General features: G+C 39.3%; 2 protein-coding genes and 1 long non-coding RNA gene across 6 annotated transcripts; 2 read left to right on the top strand and 1 right to left on the bottom strand.

Moving 5' to 3' along the window:
• Positions 1-826: 826 nt before the first annotated feature.
• On the bottom strand, positions 827-7,671 carry LOC116199948 (Fanconi anemia group I protein). 3 transcript variants are annotated; one of them, XM_031530548.1, is made up of 14 exons: positions 7,011-7,671; positions 6,480-6,928; positions 6,290-6,371; positions 5,992-6,192; positions 5,554-5,618; positions 5,309-5,468; positions 4,944-5,189; positions 4,718-4,834; positions 4,019-4,210; positions 3,864-3,942; positions 2,848-3,752; positions 2,093-2,600; positions 1,790-1,980; positions 827-1,459 (listed from the first exon to the last, which is right to left on the bottom strand). In XM_031530548.1, exons 1-14 carry the CDS (start codon positions 7,590-7,592, stop codon positions 1,001-1,003), a joined length of 4,236 nt encoding a protein of 1,411 aa, XP_031386408.1. In that variant the 5' UTR covers positions 7,593-7,671; the 3' UTR covers positions 827-1,000. The 3 variants fall into 3 exon arrangements, with proteins under 3 accessions (XP_031386408.1, XP_031386412.1, XP_031386423.1); XM_031530552.1 differs by having other exon boundaries at positions 6,290-6,362; XM_031530563.1 differs by lacking the exon at positions 5,992-6,192.
• On the top strand, positions 1,249-2,123 carry LOC116199972. The gene is made up of 2 exons (XR_004155638.1): positions 1,249-1,389; positions 1,684-2,123. It is a non-coding gene; the product is annotated as an uncharacterized LOC116199972 (long non-coding RNA).
• A 1,712-nt stretch (positions 7,672-9,383) lies between the features above and the next one.
• Positions 9,384-16,932, top strand: LOC116199962 (peroxisomal fatty acid beta-oxidation multifunctional protein MFP2-like). 2 transcript variants are annotated; one of them, XM_031530570.1, is made up of 18 exons: positions 9,384-9,680; positions 10,596-10,667; positions 10,763-10,819; positions 10,914-10,970; positions 11,067-11,134; positions 11,241-11,322; positions 11,568-11,623; positions 11,735-12,037; positions 12,288-12,374; positions 12,450-12,624; positions 12,756-12,877; positions 12,965-13,128; positions 13,421-13,675; positions 13,944-14,065; positions 14,181-14,302; positions 14,412-14,560; positions 14,650-14,788; positions 16,595-16,932. In XM_031530570.1, exons 1-18 carry the CDS (start codon positions 9,578-9,580, stop codon positions 16,664-16,666), a joined length of 2,205 nt encoding a protein of 734 aa, XP_031386430.1. In that variant the 5' UTR covers positions 9,384-9,577; the 3' UTR covers positions 16,667-16,932. The 2 variants fall into 2 exon arrangements, with proteins under 2 accessions (XP_031386430.1, XP_031386440.1); XM_031530580.1 differs by lacking the exon at positions 16,595-16,932 and adding an exon at positions 15,574-15,947 and having other exon boundaries at positions 9,385-9,680.
• The last annotated feature ends 1,692 nt before the right edge of the window (positions 16,933-18,624 follow it).

The following is an 18,624-nucleotide window of genomic DNA, read 5'->3' as shown; positions in this document are numbered from 1 at the left end:
AGGGTCATACAAACGACAACTGTACACTAAAATATTTTATTATAATTATACTTATATAATCTATATGTTTTGGTATAATTCAAACGACATCTATATATATGCATATGGTCATGCAAATTATATTGCCTTTACTGATCTATATTTCGTTGCATATAATTTATATGTCAGGCGACATATATATAATTATATGTTCTGCCGCATATTTTTGCCTTGTGTATAATGTATATATTACATTGTGTTATGTGTTATATGTGGATATAATCTATATATTCTACTATATAATTAAATAAGAAAATATTATGAATATATCCAATTAGGACAATTTATATGGGAATATTTTCTTGATAAAAAAAATTTCCTTATATATAAATGATGATGTGGTAACACAAGAGAATTCTATTTTATAATTTTGATGATGTGACGGCGTGCGAATTCAGTTCATAACGTTATTATTATTATTATTATTATAATATAATGATTACCCAATTTTTTTTCTTTTAGAATATATATAATTAATAAAACAAAAGATTAAATGCTCCTAAAACATCACTTGATTGGTCTGTCGTTATTCGGCCCAACCACCATATAGTAAAGATAAAGGTTCCCTTCTGGCAGTTAGAAATCTCTGGCAACTACGGGCCAACGGTAGTCGGACCATTGACCTTTATAGACAAAGATCATCTCATGCCAATGATCGATCAACGATTATCATGTCAATCATGCCGTGGCATGCTATTCGATTGTTATTATTGAAAGGGTTGTGCACTTGTGCTCGGATATAGCTTCTTGGTACAGTTATTGAGTGGTCGTGTTCGGGATAGGCCAGTGTACAAATTGTCCATGCCCGCAATCTTAAGGCATCCGGTCATGGACCCAAACACAAATATCTGTATATCTTAACCATTCTTCTTCAAATGTTCCAAGCTCATATAAAAACTGTACACAAAGTGACTATTAAGCACTAAATAGTTCATTCACTCACTGATTAGCTAGTTAACTGTTATACTTCATCATCATCGTCGGAGTCCTGAACTACTCTTCCACCCTTCTTCACCCTCTTGGCAGAAGGAAGATCATCCCCATCCTCACCATCAGACCCACCTTCCTGGACAGACAAATGGGGACCTGATTCAGGAGACAAGGCATTCGCGGGGTCACTCCCTTCGTTGTCTTCCACAGAGTCATTGCCCAATTCATCTCCAGTACAAGGTTGCTCGGTTCCACCTTCAGGAGCATCACCCTCTTCCTGCTCACCTACCCTCGCCGGCTCTAATATCTTGAAGTCCCTTGCTGTGCTTCTCTTTGCATACCTCAGTAGGTTCACTTTGGTCACCTTACTGAGTCGGATTAAGTACTTCTCGTAATCTTCTATCTGGAAGATTAAGTCCGGTATGAATTTATTCTCCCTCTTGATCTTCCCCATCATTCCTTTATTAAGGTTCCCATTTTCCTGTTGTTCCTGAATTTCAGAAATGGAAAACGTAAAATCAAGTAATGTATTTCCCATACAGCTAAGTAAGCTGGTACACCGACAAAGGCACATCAAGCATGACTGACTCTCACCCACTCTAAGTCTGGCCTCTTACTTCCGGACAGTAACAGGGACAAAATAATAGAAGCATGCAGAGAAAAACAGAACTATGCTTTGTACCAATATGTCAATGATTTCGTCAGTCTTTTCAGGCAGGCAGGATGGTGCACCGGGCGACAATACATATCAAGCATGGTTTAAAATAATCTGTGATGGATGAAGGTGAGCATAGTCCATTCTCAGTCTCGAGCACAATACCTTTTGCATATCAGCCATGAAGCTATAGAGAGGAACAGTGAGCTGCTTGCAGGTCAACTCAACGAGCTTCTCGAATTTAAGGCCTGGGAGAAGCTGCTTGCAACCTCTTGGAGCAATCTTGAGCTTTGACATCTGAGCTAATTGTTTGTAGAACCTCGCAAGTAGTCTAAGCAAGTGGTCCGCTTGAGTATCTGCAAACGTCAGTAGGAAACATAAGCGGTATGTCTGTGATACTTGGACAAAGTACAGAAGATGCATATTTTTCAAGTTATCAGTCCCCGAAGAAATGAGATCTTATATCACCCTTTAAGTTCATCACAATAAATGATGATAACACCCTGATGACTGCTTCACTCCTTGAGTAGAGTTGCGCCTCAAACACCAACCCAATATTTAGAGCAGGTTCTCTTTCCTGATCAAAGCAAGTTTGTTTTTGCCTGGAGAGAGGAAACGCCTTCAGTTTCTTCACAGCCCAATCTATATCGGCAATAAATGTCTCAATCAATTGCAGAAGACATGAGATCAATACAACAGTTGTAAACTTATTGATGATTGGATATGATTCCGAAACTTCCATTGGATCACTTGACTCCGAACCCAAAACTTTTAATAGCTCCTCCGCCAAAGCTTGAGCAATTATTACATCATTCGGAGGGAAACTTAAGCAGATGGAAATTGTTGCCACACTTTTAGCAACTTTTGGGTTCTTGATGCGATTGCTTTTGCAGATTTCATGAGCCCAAGATCCATGAGAGTTACTCAACATGCTAGGCAACTTCCTCCCAATCTTCAATATCATGTCACATAGAACCTGAGGTTCAAAATAAAAACAATGGTTCATGAAAAATAGGAAAAAAAAACTTTCCTTAATTCCGTTTTCTCTTCATCACGAAGAAAGGAAAATGAGCAAAATGTAGTTGGCTACACTTTAGAAAACGCCATGATGTGGCCGTCTTATATGTTCAACCAAACCCGTGTTTTATGGCCTCTTGATGATACATTGCTAAGATCAGTACAACATTAAACTTTGCTAGATCTCAGATTTATAAGAGGGTTACCTCAACTTCACGATGGGATGAAAGGGCAAGGAGATCGGATAAGAGTGGCCTTAGGGTTTTCACCATAAGAAGGTCCAGTGACCGTGTATGTTGTTCATCGTCCGGTATACTGTCCTCACATTCATTGTCCAAACCATACTCGATGACAGAGACTGATGATAGACCTTCAACGAATGAGGTGAAATGGGGATTCTGTGAACAGATGGTGAGCAACTCCCTGAAGCAAATCATTGCCTGATAGAGATGCTCCTTTTGGTCGTCAATCCTAGCTTTCGGCTGGCTCGAATTAAGCAATGGACCTGATTTCAGCAGAAAGATCAGTTTCAGCAAGGGGGTCCCCAAAACCTTAATATCTCCATAAGTAAGAGTACTCAGAGGATCTTCCCCTCCTACAGCAGGGCTGGTCTTGATGTGCCGAAGAAGACTACTCAAGGTGAAACCAATCAGTTTAGAGCATTTCGAGGCCTTGCCAGCGGATGCCTGGCTCTGCTTTTGAGATGTTGCGCTGGAATTCAAGACTTCATTTTTGTGTAGAACCATCACAGTTTCTATAAGGTAACAGATACTTGAAGTTGACAAGAAGGGGATCTCTTCTTTTGCGAAAATTGTGCAACCCAATTCGGAATTCCCGCCGAAATCACGTAGAGTAGTTCGCAGATTTGCCTTTTTGATTCCATCAATTTGCTTTGATGTGGCTATAATCATTTCCAGAGAATGGTGAAGTTCAATAAAGCTTAGAAGCTCCTTCTCAAGGTCTGCTTTCTCATGACCCGTTGATTTCTCCAATTCTGATGCAATATTGTTCAGCATCACCCCAATTATTCCTGATAAAACAACAGCACAGCATTTGGTTCTCTCCTTGTCATGTGAATTCGAGGCTGCACCATCTCTCTGCCCAAGAATGGCTGATCTGACAAGTAAAGAAACACGAAATGATCGAATCAAAATGGAAGTCTTTCTTCTGCTATAGTAAACAGTAAAGAACATTATCTTCACATTCCAAAGAGAACTCAAACCTTCCAATTTTCCAGTGCCTAGATCTCGGATCTTCAACAAAGCAGTGGAGAATGACTCAAACGATAAGGTTCTTCCGGCCTGCAGATTTCATATCAAGACATTTGTTTTAACTTATTCATTATAACAAGTCTTATCCACAACCAAAACTAATTACCTCAGGTTCTTGTGAAAGAGAGAAACCAAAGCAAGGCCATGGAGAATCTGGAGGGCGTTTGGTTTTTCCTTGAGGGTGAAGGAGGAGGATCCAGGATATACAGGATATGAGATTATCTAAAGGCTCCTCAATGTAGTATTTACCACTTTCTGACTTGACGCAACTGCTTATATCAATAAGAACATCGGGGTCCTGTCATAGGGGTTTAAAAATGGAACTTCCATGAGCTGGCTTTCACACAAATCCCAAATAAAACAAGAAACAAAAGTTATTGTCCTCTAGAAACAAAAGCAAAAACTTGATAATCTTATAATTTCAGGCAAATGTACAGTTAAAAATGCTCGGATTTTAAAGACTCTGACATGAGAGATTCTTAAGGCATATTATCACTATGAAACAAACCAAGAAATATGCAATATAGTCACCCATGAAACTGTAACCAGCTTTTGAGAGTCCCTCATTAATTGGCCTCCTCCTTTGCAGGAATTTCTGGCTTAAGTGTGTCAAATAGCTATTTCCAATGAATACCATGGCATTTAGCTATTTGATCATTCTTGTGCTTGTCATTACCGTATATTTTTTATCCAACCCAAAAGAAGCAAGGGACACAAATAGAGGATTTTTGAATGGTGATGAACACATAACAGTGCTCAACACTAAGTCAAAATTGAATGACAGTCAAGTTATCAACACTTGTACCTCCTTAAAAAACCGCAAAAAATGAGGCAGAAGAAGATCGAAGACTGCTCCAGCACTTGGCGGGTCCACCAGTACAAGCTTCAAAAGCCCACTATACATGACCTTCTTTACATTTGCCTACATATAGTGATTCATCCTTGAGGAGGAGCATTGGAGAGAGATAAGAAAATCAGGGAGAAAGAAAATTCTGATAATTAAAGGACTGAGTATACAATTGACCTAGCACCTGCTGGTAGAGACATCTTTGAAGCAAACCAATCAGCTCCTGAAAGAGGCCTCCCCTAATGTCACAGAGAACCTCAGCTTGTTGACTAGAACTTGGTTGGCTTGAAGAATCTTGACAGGAAAAATGGTCATCTGTCTTAGATTTTTTCTCCGCCAAGATAAGGTCAATAATGGCAGTCACTGCAGCTAGACGAATTGCATCTTCTCGCCTAAACATGGCCTTACGTACAACTAGAATAATATAATTCTGCATAATAAAGGCGAAGGAAAGGATTCAGGGAATGGCACTTTCAAAAATGTCAATATACAAAGAATTCTCACAAAAGATGATCTAAGTGAAAGTTGATTTTATAAGGAGAAACTTACCAAAAGATCACGGCTGAATTTGATCAGAGGCAAAAGTGAATTGATGAGATAAGCAGCAAGCGTGCCATCCATAAATGTGAAATAATCCAGCAACTCCTTCAATCGGGAAACATGCTCCAACATTTGGTAAGGATAACTCTGTATAAGATTGCCAAGCAGTCTGCCAGAGACACTTTTAAGCACCACTCTAAACAAAGAAATTAGCATGAAAAGAAGCTTCTTTATATAGTTCTTTAAGGTTTTACCTTATAATTGGCATGCTTTGCCGAGGCCTCATAGAAAGGATCCTAAATTTGCATTGCTCAATAATCTGGAAGAAAACAACTCTCATTCAGTTTGCAAGACTTTCATAGTGGTAACCTAACAATAAGATGGTATCGGGAGTATCACAGAACGAGTGGAATAATCTGACAATAATGCGAGCACAACAAGAAACATAATGACTGATGAATTATCAAACTTTGTCATGCAATAAAAAATTAACAAGACTGATGAATTATTTTTTAAAACTCTTAGTGTTAAAGAATACATAACGAACCATATCATCATCTACCGAGTTTAATCTCTTAGAGCAAACGGTTGTGCTCATATTAGGTTAACCTTGTGCGATGACGATGTGGTTCATTATTTGCTCTCCAACACAGTTTCTGGAAACTACTATCTGGTTGGAGAATTGAACCAACCTCGCTCCTGGCCATATCATGAACCTCAAACATTGTTTTTAGTATTTGAACGCCAAGCTCCTCAATACCCAATGGGCAATCAATAGATTCAGAGCTCCTGGCAAATTTACCATTTCCCTCTTCTACTGATGTAAGCAGTAGAAAAGCAAGCTGCATAATTGAAGGCACAATATGCTCCCTTGCATAGTTACTCTCATTAACCTTAATGACATAAGTGGACTATGTTAGCAATATATCTAAAATATAGCAGAAGAGTCAGCAAAGCACGGTTCAATCTGCAGATTGAAAGAGAAATTACAGCTTTTAAAACAGCCTTTTCCACTCCTCTGACCCTGTTGAAGAACTCTTCCTGCATTTCATTCGACAGCCAACTGCAACCTCTGAAAATTGAAAATCAGTTAAGGGCTATACTAAGAGCAAGAAAAGCTGACATGATAAAACATTCTTTAATTATAACATGCAGATCAGTAAGGAAGCTTGGACCCAACTTTGCAAAGGTGTAATCGGAATATGCAGCAAGAATTCCCTTTCTGAGAATCCCCATAGAGCTCTCATTAAACTTCTTAATCCTTGCAATCGATAACACAACAGCAATGGTAAAATGATTGAAAGCCCGGGAATCAGATTTCAGCAAACCCATAACCTCTTGCCCGAGGGAAGGATCCTGCTTCACAGCAAAATTTAGGTGAAGCAACACGGTTCCCTCAACTTGCCTAAAGATCGAACCACCTTTTCTCCCCGATTTTGAACCAAAGAACAGCACAATGCCCTCAATCACCTCCCTCTTGCAAAACCCCTTCGATGCCAAAACCAGCAGCTGATAAACTAGCAAAGGCAGATCCTGTAATTCTACACTCTCCATCCCCTCAAAAACCTTTTCCATAAACTCTCTCCCTCTTTCTCTGCCGAGAAAAGCAAAGTCCTTCACGAGCGAAACCTGAAAGAGAAATTATTGAACCAACGAGTTAATCAGTGATGGCAAGTTCCGTCAACTACTATACAGAATAACGATTATGTACCAGTTTTAGTAAAAGATCCTTAGACCACACGCAGTCGAAGAGTCGATCCATTGTCGAATTCATGAAATCCTCAGCTCCTTCAATCTCATTAGAGCCTCGGATCAGGCTGAGGCATTTGGGCAAAAGATCGAGCAGCTGAGCATCATCTAAGGTCCCTATCTCTGACAAACTCGACATGATCGAATCCACTACGGTCTGAATGTCGCTGATGGGTAAATGATGTATGAGCGTGTTGAAGAGCTGAATGGTTTTAAGGGAATTGGAGTCGTGAGCGATTTGGCGGGAAGCGAAAATGCGAGCATAGGAGACAAGGAGGGAGGAGAGGAGAGACGGGAGGGGAGGGGTCTGGGGAGAGAGGGAGAGGAGGGAGAGGAGGGCGATCGTGTACTCGGAGACGGCGGCGGAGGGGCTTGGGGAGGCGGCGGCGCGTGAGGTGAGGTGGGAGATGATAGTGGAGTGAGAGTGCGGAGAGAGGAGGTAGGGAGGGACGGGGGAGGAGCTCTGGTGGTGAAGGTGATTTTGAGCCAGGCGGATGATCTCTGCGTCCATCAGTGGCGGTGGCTCTCCGGCGGAGGCGTCCATATGCTACTGGCGGCGGTGCGGCGGTTCTGAGAGTATGAAGGCGCGTCTCCGGTGCCTCTCTCTGCCTTTGTTCCAATTTTGCGCGGGAAACGCAGAAATATATTTATTTTTGGTAAAACGCGAAATGAAATTTAAAAATATTTTTTTAAAAAAGCAACTATTTTGCCAAAAGATTTTGAATTACAACCAACATGGATATATTCAATCGGTTAGACGTTTATTCCGTTTTAGTAAGGTATCGAGTTCGAATCTTGTGAATGAAAAAATAATACATGAAAGAATTTTATCCCTCTTACTAGATCAATTCGGCTCGAATTGTATTAATCAGAATCAGTTAGACTTATAAATATCATATGCACGTCGAAAAGAGATTTTGAGTTGCAAAATTTTTTTGGATACTTTTAAACTTTGACCCATGTCATTTAAAAGTCTTTTTTTCCATCCTTGTCAAGAAATTTATGGATTAAAAGTTGTTGAAGAATTGTTGCTAATTAATCGATACTTGCGCGTTATGCAAAATTTTTTTAATCAATCTCGCATGACAAAAAAATAAATATTTACATACGTGACATATAAATAAATATAGATAAAAAAGAAAAATATATTCAAAACCGTATATTTGGCTAAATAAATACAATAAGCATTAAACAATATGAATCATAAATTAGACATTGTGTAGGAGTTAGGGTATTGAAAAACTATGATAAGTAAAAAGGTAATGGAAAATTAAAACTTCCAAGTCTTGTATTTATATGACATTTAGCAAGTTGAACTTAAAAAATATCACATATTTTGAGGAAATCTTTTCAATTATCGAAAAAATTTTAATTTTTTTAAAATTTAATAACATATTATTGCATACGTATAATATGAACAAATAGTCAAAGTATATTGAGTATTCATAAATAAAATATTATAAATATTTATTGAATTGAAATTGAAAAGTCAATTCAATATATTGAGTATTCATAAATAAAATATTATAAATATTTTCTTGAATTGAAATTGAAAAGTCAATTTAACGTCGAGTTAAGAATTTTTAACACTAGTATGGAGAATTCTCTAGGTCCGTATAATGTCATATTTGGGTTGCATGGCCGTTCTCTTTCTACCTGTAGGCTTTTATATATTATAAATTTATAATAGATGTACCCATGTCATCCATTATAGCCAGAACAAAAGGTCAAAACAAGATAAGCCAATTAGCAAGCTAGTTTGAAATTGCAAGCCAACTTTTGACTCTAGAATCTAGCTGATTAAATGGTGACCAAATTAGCACTTGAATTTTGGCCGATTCCAATCTTATTATGTTAGGTCTGACCAATGTCATGAGGACGGGCCTTTTTTTTTTTTTTTTAAGGAGAATACATCAATTGAAGCCAGGTAAATTCTAGACTCAAACGCGATCATCATAGGGATAAATTGCAATTCCCACATAGACGAAAGGAGTAAGGTAGTGTGATCGTTGTGACCTACGAAATCTTTTTTACACTGGTAGAGAATAATTTCCCTAGACCTCGACTAATTCATTGATTTTCGAGTAAATGACCTTTGTTTAAATAATAATAATAATAAAAGAGTTGGGGCTCTTACCAAACATCAACAAAATAAAATTTTTTCAAAAATGAAAGAAAAAATATATATACCGAGAAAAAAAGAAAAAGAAAGGAAAAAATATATATCTATTTTTTTTTTTTGGGTAGGAAAAAATAATTACTGCATTGAAAATTGAGTTGACTCTTGGACTCTCTTCTCTGTCTCCTATTACACGTTTTCGATGACATCGTATTACTTACACGTTTAACATATGAATCCCGGACAGCATATTCTGCAACTCCACGAAGCACTGAAGCTCTCCGTCGATGTCTTCAATGGCGGAGTAGAAACTCAAAAGACCCACCAATCCCAGTTCCTCTTCGCCGCATCCACGAACCTCGAGCTCCCAAATCGATTGCAGAGAAGACGGTTGAGGAAGAAGGAACGACATGGACAGCCGCTCAAAGGGAAGGACAGCCGTGGAAGTTGGAGCTGACGGGGTCGCTCTCATCACCATCATCAACCCTCCCGTCAACTCTCTCTCGTTCGACGGTACTGATCCCTTCTATATTCCTCTGGTTCTCGAGCTTCTTCTTCTCATTTCAGCAGTGCCTGTCTCTTCATTGCTAAAAAAATTCGATCTTTTCCTGCGGAGATTGTGTGCTCCACTTTATCTGCTGGTCTGTTTCTTCATTATATTCCTCGAAACTCTGTGCTGCACAAGCTCTGTTCTGCCAGTCTTATTGGGGGGCCTATCTTCTTGCTTTATCAGACGCCTCTGCCGGTAATTGTGATTTGTCATGTCAATGTCACTTCGAACTGTCCAGAATCTTTGACATCTCTATTAGAAAGCAGCATGCTTAGCACGGTATCGGGATACCTGAGGTGGCCTCGAGTCTTGATTTTATGAATGATGTAACTGTGAGAGTTCAGAAACCGCTGCTAGCTATTGTAAAAGTTTTCTGATTGTTAGATAAACCAGGGGAATGTAATTCATTATGAGCACTCGATTCTCACAAAGACCAATTCATTGCAACGGGAGGCAAATGTTTCGTTGCGAAACCTTGGCTTTCATACCATATGAATTATGGAGGGGCCACTACCGGTTTTCTAAAAGGCGTAAGCTTGCCAGGTGAATATGTGGAAACATAGTGTTTATATACTCGTAGTCGTCTATTTCTTCATGGCATTTCAAAGCGCTTTGTTGTTTGCTAATCGAAGAGGTTTACCTTATGATATATATCATCGACATGCCCTTCTGAACAAAAACTTTAATCATTCATTTCCTCAGCTTTGGGCTAGATGTTGACTAGTTTGTTAGTAAAGCATTGGCTAACGCAGGGCATGATCGTTCTTGGATGTGTTTGAGTCTTTGAGATTTGAGTAATACCATGATCAAGAATTGTTATCTGTATTTATGATAGTAATAATGTATAACTAATCAAAACCTATTTTGGACTTTTGCAGTGCTGTACAGCTTGAGTGAAAACTATGAGGAGGCTTTACGAAGAAATGATGTGAAAGCAATTGTTATTACTGGTATCAATGCAGAAATTAATAACAATTAGTTTGTTTATCAAAAGCAGATATTTGAAAGGATTATGATGTTATCGGATGTTCTCTTACTTGAGCAGGTGAAAAGGGAAAATTTTCTGGTGGCTTTGACATTACGGGACTTGGTGGAAGTCAAGGTGAGGAAAATCCCTTCCTTTTTGCCTCTTGTACTGGACGAAACTTGCAACTAAATATTGAATTTACTCGTTGTTCATTTTCTTTGTTTTCCAGAAAGAAAACCAAAGCCTGATTCCATGTCAGTGGACTTTCTTAGTGATGTAGTTGAAGGTGAGTCCCAAGCTTTATTTCTCATTATTGTTTGCAGCCTTAGCATGGACGTCTTTTGAACTTTTTTTTAATAATTCATGTCTTATGCTTCTTTAGGGGCAAAAAAGCCTTCTGTTGCTGCGGTTGATGGGCTTGCTTTGGGTGGGGGACTAGAGCTCGCTATGGTGGGTAATCTGTTTTTCTATGGACTACAATGTTTCTTCCAGACAGCATCACTCAATTTTTTTCTTTTTCCCTCTTTTTCTTTTTCCCCCCCTGACACTTATGTAGGCCTGCCATGCAAGAATATCAACTTCAAGCGCTCAATTGGGGCTTCCCGAACTTCAGCTAGGGATAATTCCCGGGCTTGGAGGTAACACTTTGCAGTTCAAACAGGAGAATATCTTGATATTTCTGGAGAAGCCAATCAGAAACTCTAAACCTATAATTGCCTACTTTCCTTGTCTATCAAAACATAACTAAAATATCATCAGTTTGTGAGTGCCAACAAGAATGGAGAACCTGTTTATATAGCCTACAGAAAGCTCCTATGAGGATATTGTTCTTAGACAGGCAGGCCATACATATAGAAGTTTCATGCAGTCTGAATTGGTTCAGGAACACAGCGCCTTCCCCGTCTCATTGGTCTCTCAAAATCACTTGATATGATGCTGGTTCGTATCTTGTCGTTTTAATACACATTAACCTGTCCATCTTTCTGTGGACTTGCTAATACATTACATTAATCTTATTTATTGTTTCATCTCCTTACTGTTCATGTTTAGACTTCAAAGCCCATTAAAGGTGAGGAAGCACATGCTCTGGGCCTTGTGGACGCAATTGTGTTGCCTGCTGAATTGATAAAGACTGCTAGAAGGTGGGCCCTAGATATTTCGGAGTACAGAAGACCTTGGGTTTTGAGCCTTTACAAGACGAGCAAATTAGAGCCTCTCAAGGAAGTTAGGGAAATATGCAAATTTGCTAGGGCTCAGGTTCAAAAAGAGGCCCCCAATGTCAAACACCCGCTCATATGCATTGATGTTATTGAGGAAGGAATAATCTCAGGCCCTCGGGTAGGATTGAGGAAGGTGGGTGTACTTACAGTGAATTTTTTCCTTCAAAATCGAGTTTATTGAATTCCTTTAGCTAGGTCAGGTCAATCATAAGATCTGATTGCTGATATTCCACTTGAATATAATTAGCAATCTATACGAGGTATACGACAAAGAACCGTTGTGGTTGAGTTGGTCTAAAAGATAATCTGTCAGACCCAGTTCTGGTTATGTTTTCCACCATTCTGAGCAAACAATGAAACTAATCACCTTAAAACGGTTGCAGGAGGCTGAAGCTTCTCAAGTGCTTTCACAATCTGACACATCCAAGAGCTTGGTCCATGTCTTCTTTGCTCAACGTGCAACTTCAAAGGTCTGCATAGAGATTCATTTGATTCAATCTTACTTGTGCTGTTTCTCATTATCCTTCATTTTGGACTTTGAGCAGATTCCGGGTATAACTGATAGGGGTATGATGCCTCGGCAAGTGAACAAGGTTGCTGTTGTCGGTGGAGGATTGATGGGCTCAGGAATAGTAACAGCATTGATTCTTAACAACTTTCCAGTTATCCTGAAAGAAATGAATGAGAATCTTTTGCAAACAGGCATCAATCGAGTCAAAGGCAAGACCTGGACACTCAGTACTCAATATTTTGGTTTATTTATCGTACTAATTAATGTTTATTATTATAGTTCGTACTATTTTTCTTTTTCTTCATCTGATAAACTTGTAAGATGAATTTTTTCTATGCAGCTAACCTTAAGAGGCAAATGGCTAAAGGGACAATCCCCCTAGAGAAGTTTGACAAGACGGTATCCCTTCTAAAGGGTGTTCTCAACTATGAAAGCTTCAAGGAAGTGGATTTGGTTATTGAGGTAATTTCACCGTGGGAATAACTTTTCCCGTATCATCTTCCATCTCCCTTTCCCAATGCTTTCTGTTGAAGTGTTGATTCGTAACAGGCGGTTGTAGAGAATATCGTGGTGAAGCAACAAATCTTCACTGACCTTGAAAAGTACTGTGGACCCCACTGCATACTTGCCAGCAATACTTCAACCATAGATTTGACCCTGATTGGTGCGAAAACCCAGTCTCATGATCGCATTGTTGGAGCCCATTTCTTTAGGTAATGTGAAATACTTATCATTGTTAAGTTACATTGGGTTCTGAAGAAACCTAGAGAATTTCCCCTTTAAAAGAATGAGTAAGAGAACGATCACCCAGAACAAGGATGCTAATAATATGCTGGATCGTGACGATACACGTAACATGAAGTGCCTCACAGAGTACAAAATTATACTCTTCTCCTTATGAAATGTAAACTGGAAAATGACAATGAGTCTTCTGGAATGAAAGGCCGTTTTTATATTTATAGTTATTTTCTTGGGCTCATTTTTTGTATGTCGCTTCTGGTGCAGTCCAGCTCATATCATGCCTCTGTTGGAAATAGTTCAAACTCCACAGACTTCTCCGCAAGTTATTCTCAACCTTATCAGTCTTGCGAAGAAGATTAAGAAAACCCCAGTCTTGGTTGGGAATTGCACTGGCTTTGCTGTGAATAGGATCTTCTTCCCCTACACACAAGCTGCTACGATGCTCGTTGAGCGTGGGGCCCATCCCTACAAGATAGATCAAGTGGTTACAAAGTTTGGGATGCCAATGGGTCCTTTCAGGTCCTGTGTAGGCTGCTTTCGCTATATAATGAAGTGCTATTTTTCTGCTGTCATGCTGAATCATGGAGCAGATATTCTTATCCGTATAATCCAGAATATATTGTTCATTGTTCAGATGTTACGATGGAGGAAAACGTTTGATTATAGACAGCAACTGTTTGCCTATTTGTTTCCTTTTGGGGGGGGGGGGCGTGGAAGGCTAGTTAGTCACTACCTGACAGAATTTTTGTTGGCTGAATTGTCTCACGTCTTTCTAGTTTTCGTGCAGATTGGCTGATCTGGTTGGGTTTGGGGTAGCTATTGCAACTGCTAAACAATTCATAAATGAATTCCCTGACAGAACCCATCGTTCAATGCTCATTTCAATCATGCAAGAGGATAAGAGAGCCGGTAAGATACTTTTACTAGCAAAACAGCAACCATTTCCATTTTCACCTGGCATTTTACTATATATTTGCTTTTACAGCTTATCATTAGTATTACCTTTCTTTTATGCTTCAAACAGGTGAATCCACCCGCAAAGGATTTTATCTCTATGATGAAAAACGCAGAGCTAGTCCAGATCCTGAGCTCAATAAATATATTGAGAAGGCAAGGAGTATTTCTGGCATTGCTGTTGATCCCAAGGTTGGCCTCTCCTCTGTTATCTTATAATATATTGAGTTTACAGGAGATAATTGTTGCCATTGAGCACTTCCTTTCTTTTTCCATCTTCATGCTTTTTATTCGTAAACAGATACAGAACTTGCCAGAGAAGGACATAATCGAGATGATTTTCTTCCCCGTTGTTAATGAGGCATGTCGTGTCCTCTCCGAAGGCATTGCAGTGAAAGCCTCAGACCTCGACATAGCCTCGGTCTTGGGCATGAGCTTCCCAGCTTACAGGTACATATCATTTCTATTAAGACATCAATCCGTATTCTTTTTGCTAATTCCCACTCTACAAGCTTTGCCTTCATGGTGTCTTTTATCAGAGGAGGAATCATGTTCTGGGCTGATTCTCTCGGGACCAAGTACGTCTGTTCGAGGTTGGAGGAGTGGTCAAAGGACTATGGAGGTTTCTTCAACCCATGCAATTACTTGGCTCAAAGAGCTGCCCAAGGAATCCCTCTGGTATGTAACCTGAAACCGTCATAAAGATAAACCGTGACTACTCTATGCCTCTGTGGTTCCAAACTACTGAGTTTACTTGAAATGGTATCAGCGTAAAAAGAAAAAAAACACACTAGTAGGACATTGGTTGGAAGTATAGAATGCCATTAGTTGATGAATCAATTTAGGCCATATCTTTCTATCAGGGAAAGAAAGTGAAACTATTTACTCATGCCGCAACCATGAAACCGCTCATTGGAACAATATGCTAGGATAGTCTTAAAAGTTAAAGTGTCCCTCCGTGCAGTTGGCGCGGGATGAGACCGAATTGCTTTAGATAACAATTCTTTCACGGTCCATTGCACTGTTACAACTGTACCGAACCGCAGTAGGTACGAATGCAAGTGAGCTAGTTCCCGTCTTGCCTCAGTAAGTGTCTTGGGAGGCCTATGGTCTGTTCGTGGACTCCAATGACTCCAAGGAGGAACAGGCCTTGGGGCCTCTGTCCCTCGGCAAAGTCCATGCCCAGGCGTAACGATAAGATTGGGCTGAGTAGTTGTTGAGATATCTAACAAAAGAAACAATTCAATCTTCTTCCAGTCATTTTGACTGTTCCTTGTTACGTATCCTATTCAATCTAGGCCAGATGTCCCATATCTTCTCGGGCCCTCCTCAGCGAGATCCAAGCCATCGATATCACATTCGCTTAGAATTCTTTCACTTTCTTTTGCATACATATGTGTGTGTGTGTGTGTGTGTGTGTATACACATTTACTGCTGCTTTACGGTTTTTCTTTTCATTCCAGAGTTCACCGGCAGATCAAGCGAAGCCTCGACTATGAGATCATTTTCTGGTTGCAGCTTGATGTGTGGAATAGTTCTTCAGTGCATTCTTCCCTTAAAATTGGAACTTGGGTCATCAACTTGTCACCATCAAACCAATGTAGAATTAAGTGTTATTAGATAGCAAGAGCCTGAAGGCCTCTGCTAAAAATGAAAGTCAAAGTCCCTCTTCACTTACCATTACAAGCTAGACCGATATCCGCCTCATCGCGGTTGGGCTGTTATCATAATCATGTTACGTTCTGTTACAGATAATTGAAACGAATGGTACAGACAGTATCCTTCAATTCTTAGAGATTCGAAATGAATAGCCAGCCACATACATGTTGTAAATGAATTAATGGAGTAGCAATAAGTTTGCCTCGGATGGTATGACACAACTATGGGTCTGAAATCAAAAACGGAGAAATTCGACCGGTCGTCCAGTGTCCCTTACCCTACCTCTCAGGCCTGCGCTGATCAGTCCTATGCATCAGATGGTGAAGTGTTCCTATTCGCAGCCGTGAACTATCAACATCTGGGGATGGCATAGCAAAATAACTGGGAAAATCATCCGTCCGCGCGGCCATTCCCGCGTCAAGTGGTTATTAGACTAGTGGCCTGTCTGGATGTACAGTTGAGGGAGACTGATGGACCACTTGCACTAGCCCTCGAATATTAAATGGTGTTAAGTCACTGCCGACAGAGCTTGTAATTAACTCAATTCACGAGTTTAGTTGAGCCGAGGTCTGGTTGGTCTCTGTCTCTATCTATGCATCCAAGCCTCTGAAACAGAAGGGAGTATAGTGCCAGCACGTCTTCGGATAGGAATCAAGATGTTTAAAATTTGATTGTCGTCGTTGGGATGGGATTACCTATATCTCTTTATTTAGTTTTAAATTTTCTTATATCAGACTCGTTAGCCCTCCTCTCTTTTACCCAAAAAAAGAACGGCATTAGCCATAACGATCTCCATTTAATTTGTCATGTTGGTTGTATTTGCAGGATGCCGATACAGCGTCATGTCCATATGATGCGCTTAAAACATGGGGGCAATATAATCGTGGATGTTTATGAATTAGCTGGTTCATATTTGGGATCCACGGGGTCTCGGGAGGTCTCTGAATCGACCGACATGGTTCTCACGCTCCAGGATGAAAAATGAAGATACAGTGTGTACGTAGTTGCTTGATATCTAAATTACTTAAGATGATGATGGAAACGACATTTCAGATCGACACGAATAACAATTGCGAAAATGGGCTGAACAGAAACAGATCGTATATTGTTTGACCCCGAGAAATTGTAAAAATTATTTAGGAAAGTGTCTTGTGATGTGCTATTGGGGTACGTCCCATATTTTAATGGTGGGGTCTACAATATGCTGGGCTGGACCTATATTGATTAAATAATTGTTGCGCATTTTGCTTGTGGGAATTTTAAATTACAAGCAAATAAAATAAAAATTGAAGAAGAAAAACTACAACCAGGAATTAGATGTGACTTCCAAAATAATATCCACTGAACAATAATTGAATTCAGACATGAGTCTGAACCCCACGGAGAAGATATTTGATCATCGGGAGACAAACATGTATGGTTAGGGATCCTATGCAAGTGATGTCTCAGCGGCTTCTAATAATTGAATAGAATATCAGTGTCGCCCTCAACTTATTTATTAGCAACTGTTTTTGTCCATAATATATTTTTGTCACCAATTAGCCTCAAATATTGGCATTCCGTCTAACATTTATACCCTTCTATGATAGAAAAGTGACGAAAAATATAACGCCGTCTATGAATTTTCCGTCATAGAGATTAACGGAATGTTATAAATATTAGACGAAATGCCAATATTTGTGACTAATTGGTAGCAAAAATATGTCATTGGTAAAAACGGTTGCTAATGAATAAATGGAGGGCGACAATTTAGTTGTTACAGAGAGTAGGCCTTGTTCTACCACGAAACCAACCAAATTTAGTTGTCCGGATTGCATTTTGTGCGCCGGAATTTGTCGAATTATTTTTGTTGCCTTCATAACCGCACCGATTTTATAGTTTGAACTCTACTACAAATTAGGCATGTATTTGATTACTCAAATTAATTGCTAAACTTAAAAATTTTAACACTTATTTTGATTAAATTTAAGTGTAAAAAAATTGACTCAATTTGATGGATATTAAATATAAAAAAATCACTTAATAATTCAAGACCTACTTTATTTTTCTACTAAATTGCTCAGCAAGTCAAGTTATTTGATGAATTTGCAGCGATGTCCCTGAACTTTTCCTAATTCTAAATTGGTCCCATTTTGGAGCGCCCACAACAGAGGGGAGAGAGAGATAGTTTAGGGCCACCACCGCCCCAGACAGGGTTGAGGAGGTAGTGGTGACTCTGACTTTGACCACCACCGCCCCATACAGGGGCCCTGGCGATCTTAAGAGTCGCCAGTGACCTCGTTTAGGGCGGTGGTGGCTGAAATCGGAGTCCTCATTATCCGAAATCTCTGCATTCCCTTTTCGATCAGAGAGAGGAGATTTTTGGCGATGGTGGTTGAGATCGGAGTCCCATTGCCCGAAATCTCATCTCTCACGCTTTAAAGGCAGGAGATTTCAGGTGGTGGGGGTTGTGATCCTGGCCACTGCAACGCCCTCCCTCCCTCTACATTAGATCATAAATTCGATCTCCTCATTTTTTTAAAAAAAATTCATCTTTTGTTTTTTGAATTTATAAAATTAATAAAATATAAAATATTGGGTCATAATACAATAAGCAAGATATTGGGCTACCAAATAAATATGTGCTTGAAAATATTTGATTTTTGCCTATTTATTTTATTAAAAAGTTTTGACTTAATAAATTAAGTATATATTCTATTAAGTGATTAAGATTTTAGAACTTAATTTTAAATCTAAATAAACACACGAAGTTTCTTGAGAAGAAATTAGGGAAAAACTTGAGACATTCAATTAACTGCATGCATGTAGTTCACTGTTGTAGTATAAATTTGGGAAAATTGCCTCAAAATCACAAA

Source organism: Punica granatum, chromosome 1 (genome assembly GCF_007655135.1).
Source record: "Punica granatum isolate Tunisia-2019 chromosome 1, ASM765513v2, whole genome shotgun sequence".
NCBI classification, from domain to species: domain Eukaryota; kingdom Viridiplantae; phylum Streptophyta; class Magnoliopsida; order Myrtales; family Lythraceae; genus Punica; species Punica granatum.
Note: the sequence above shows the minus strand (reverse complement) of the source record. Positions and strands in the feature narration are given on the sequence as shown.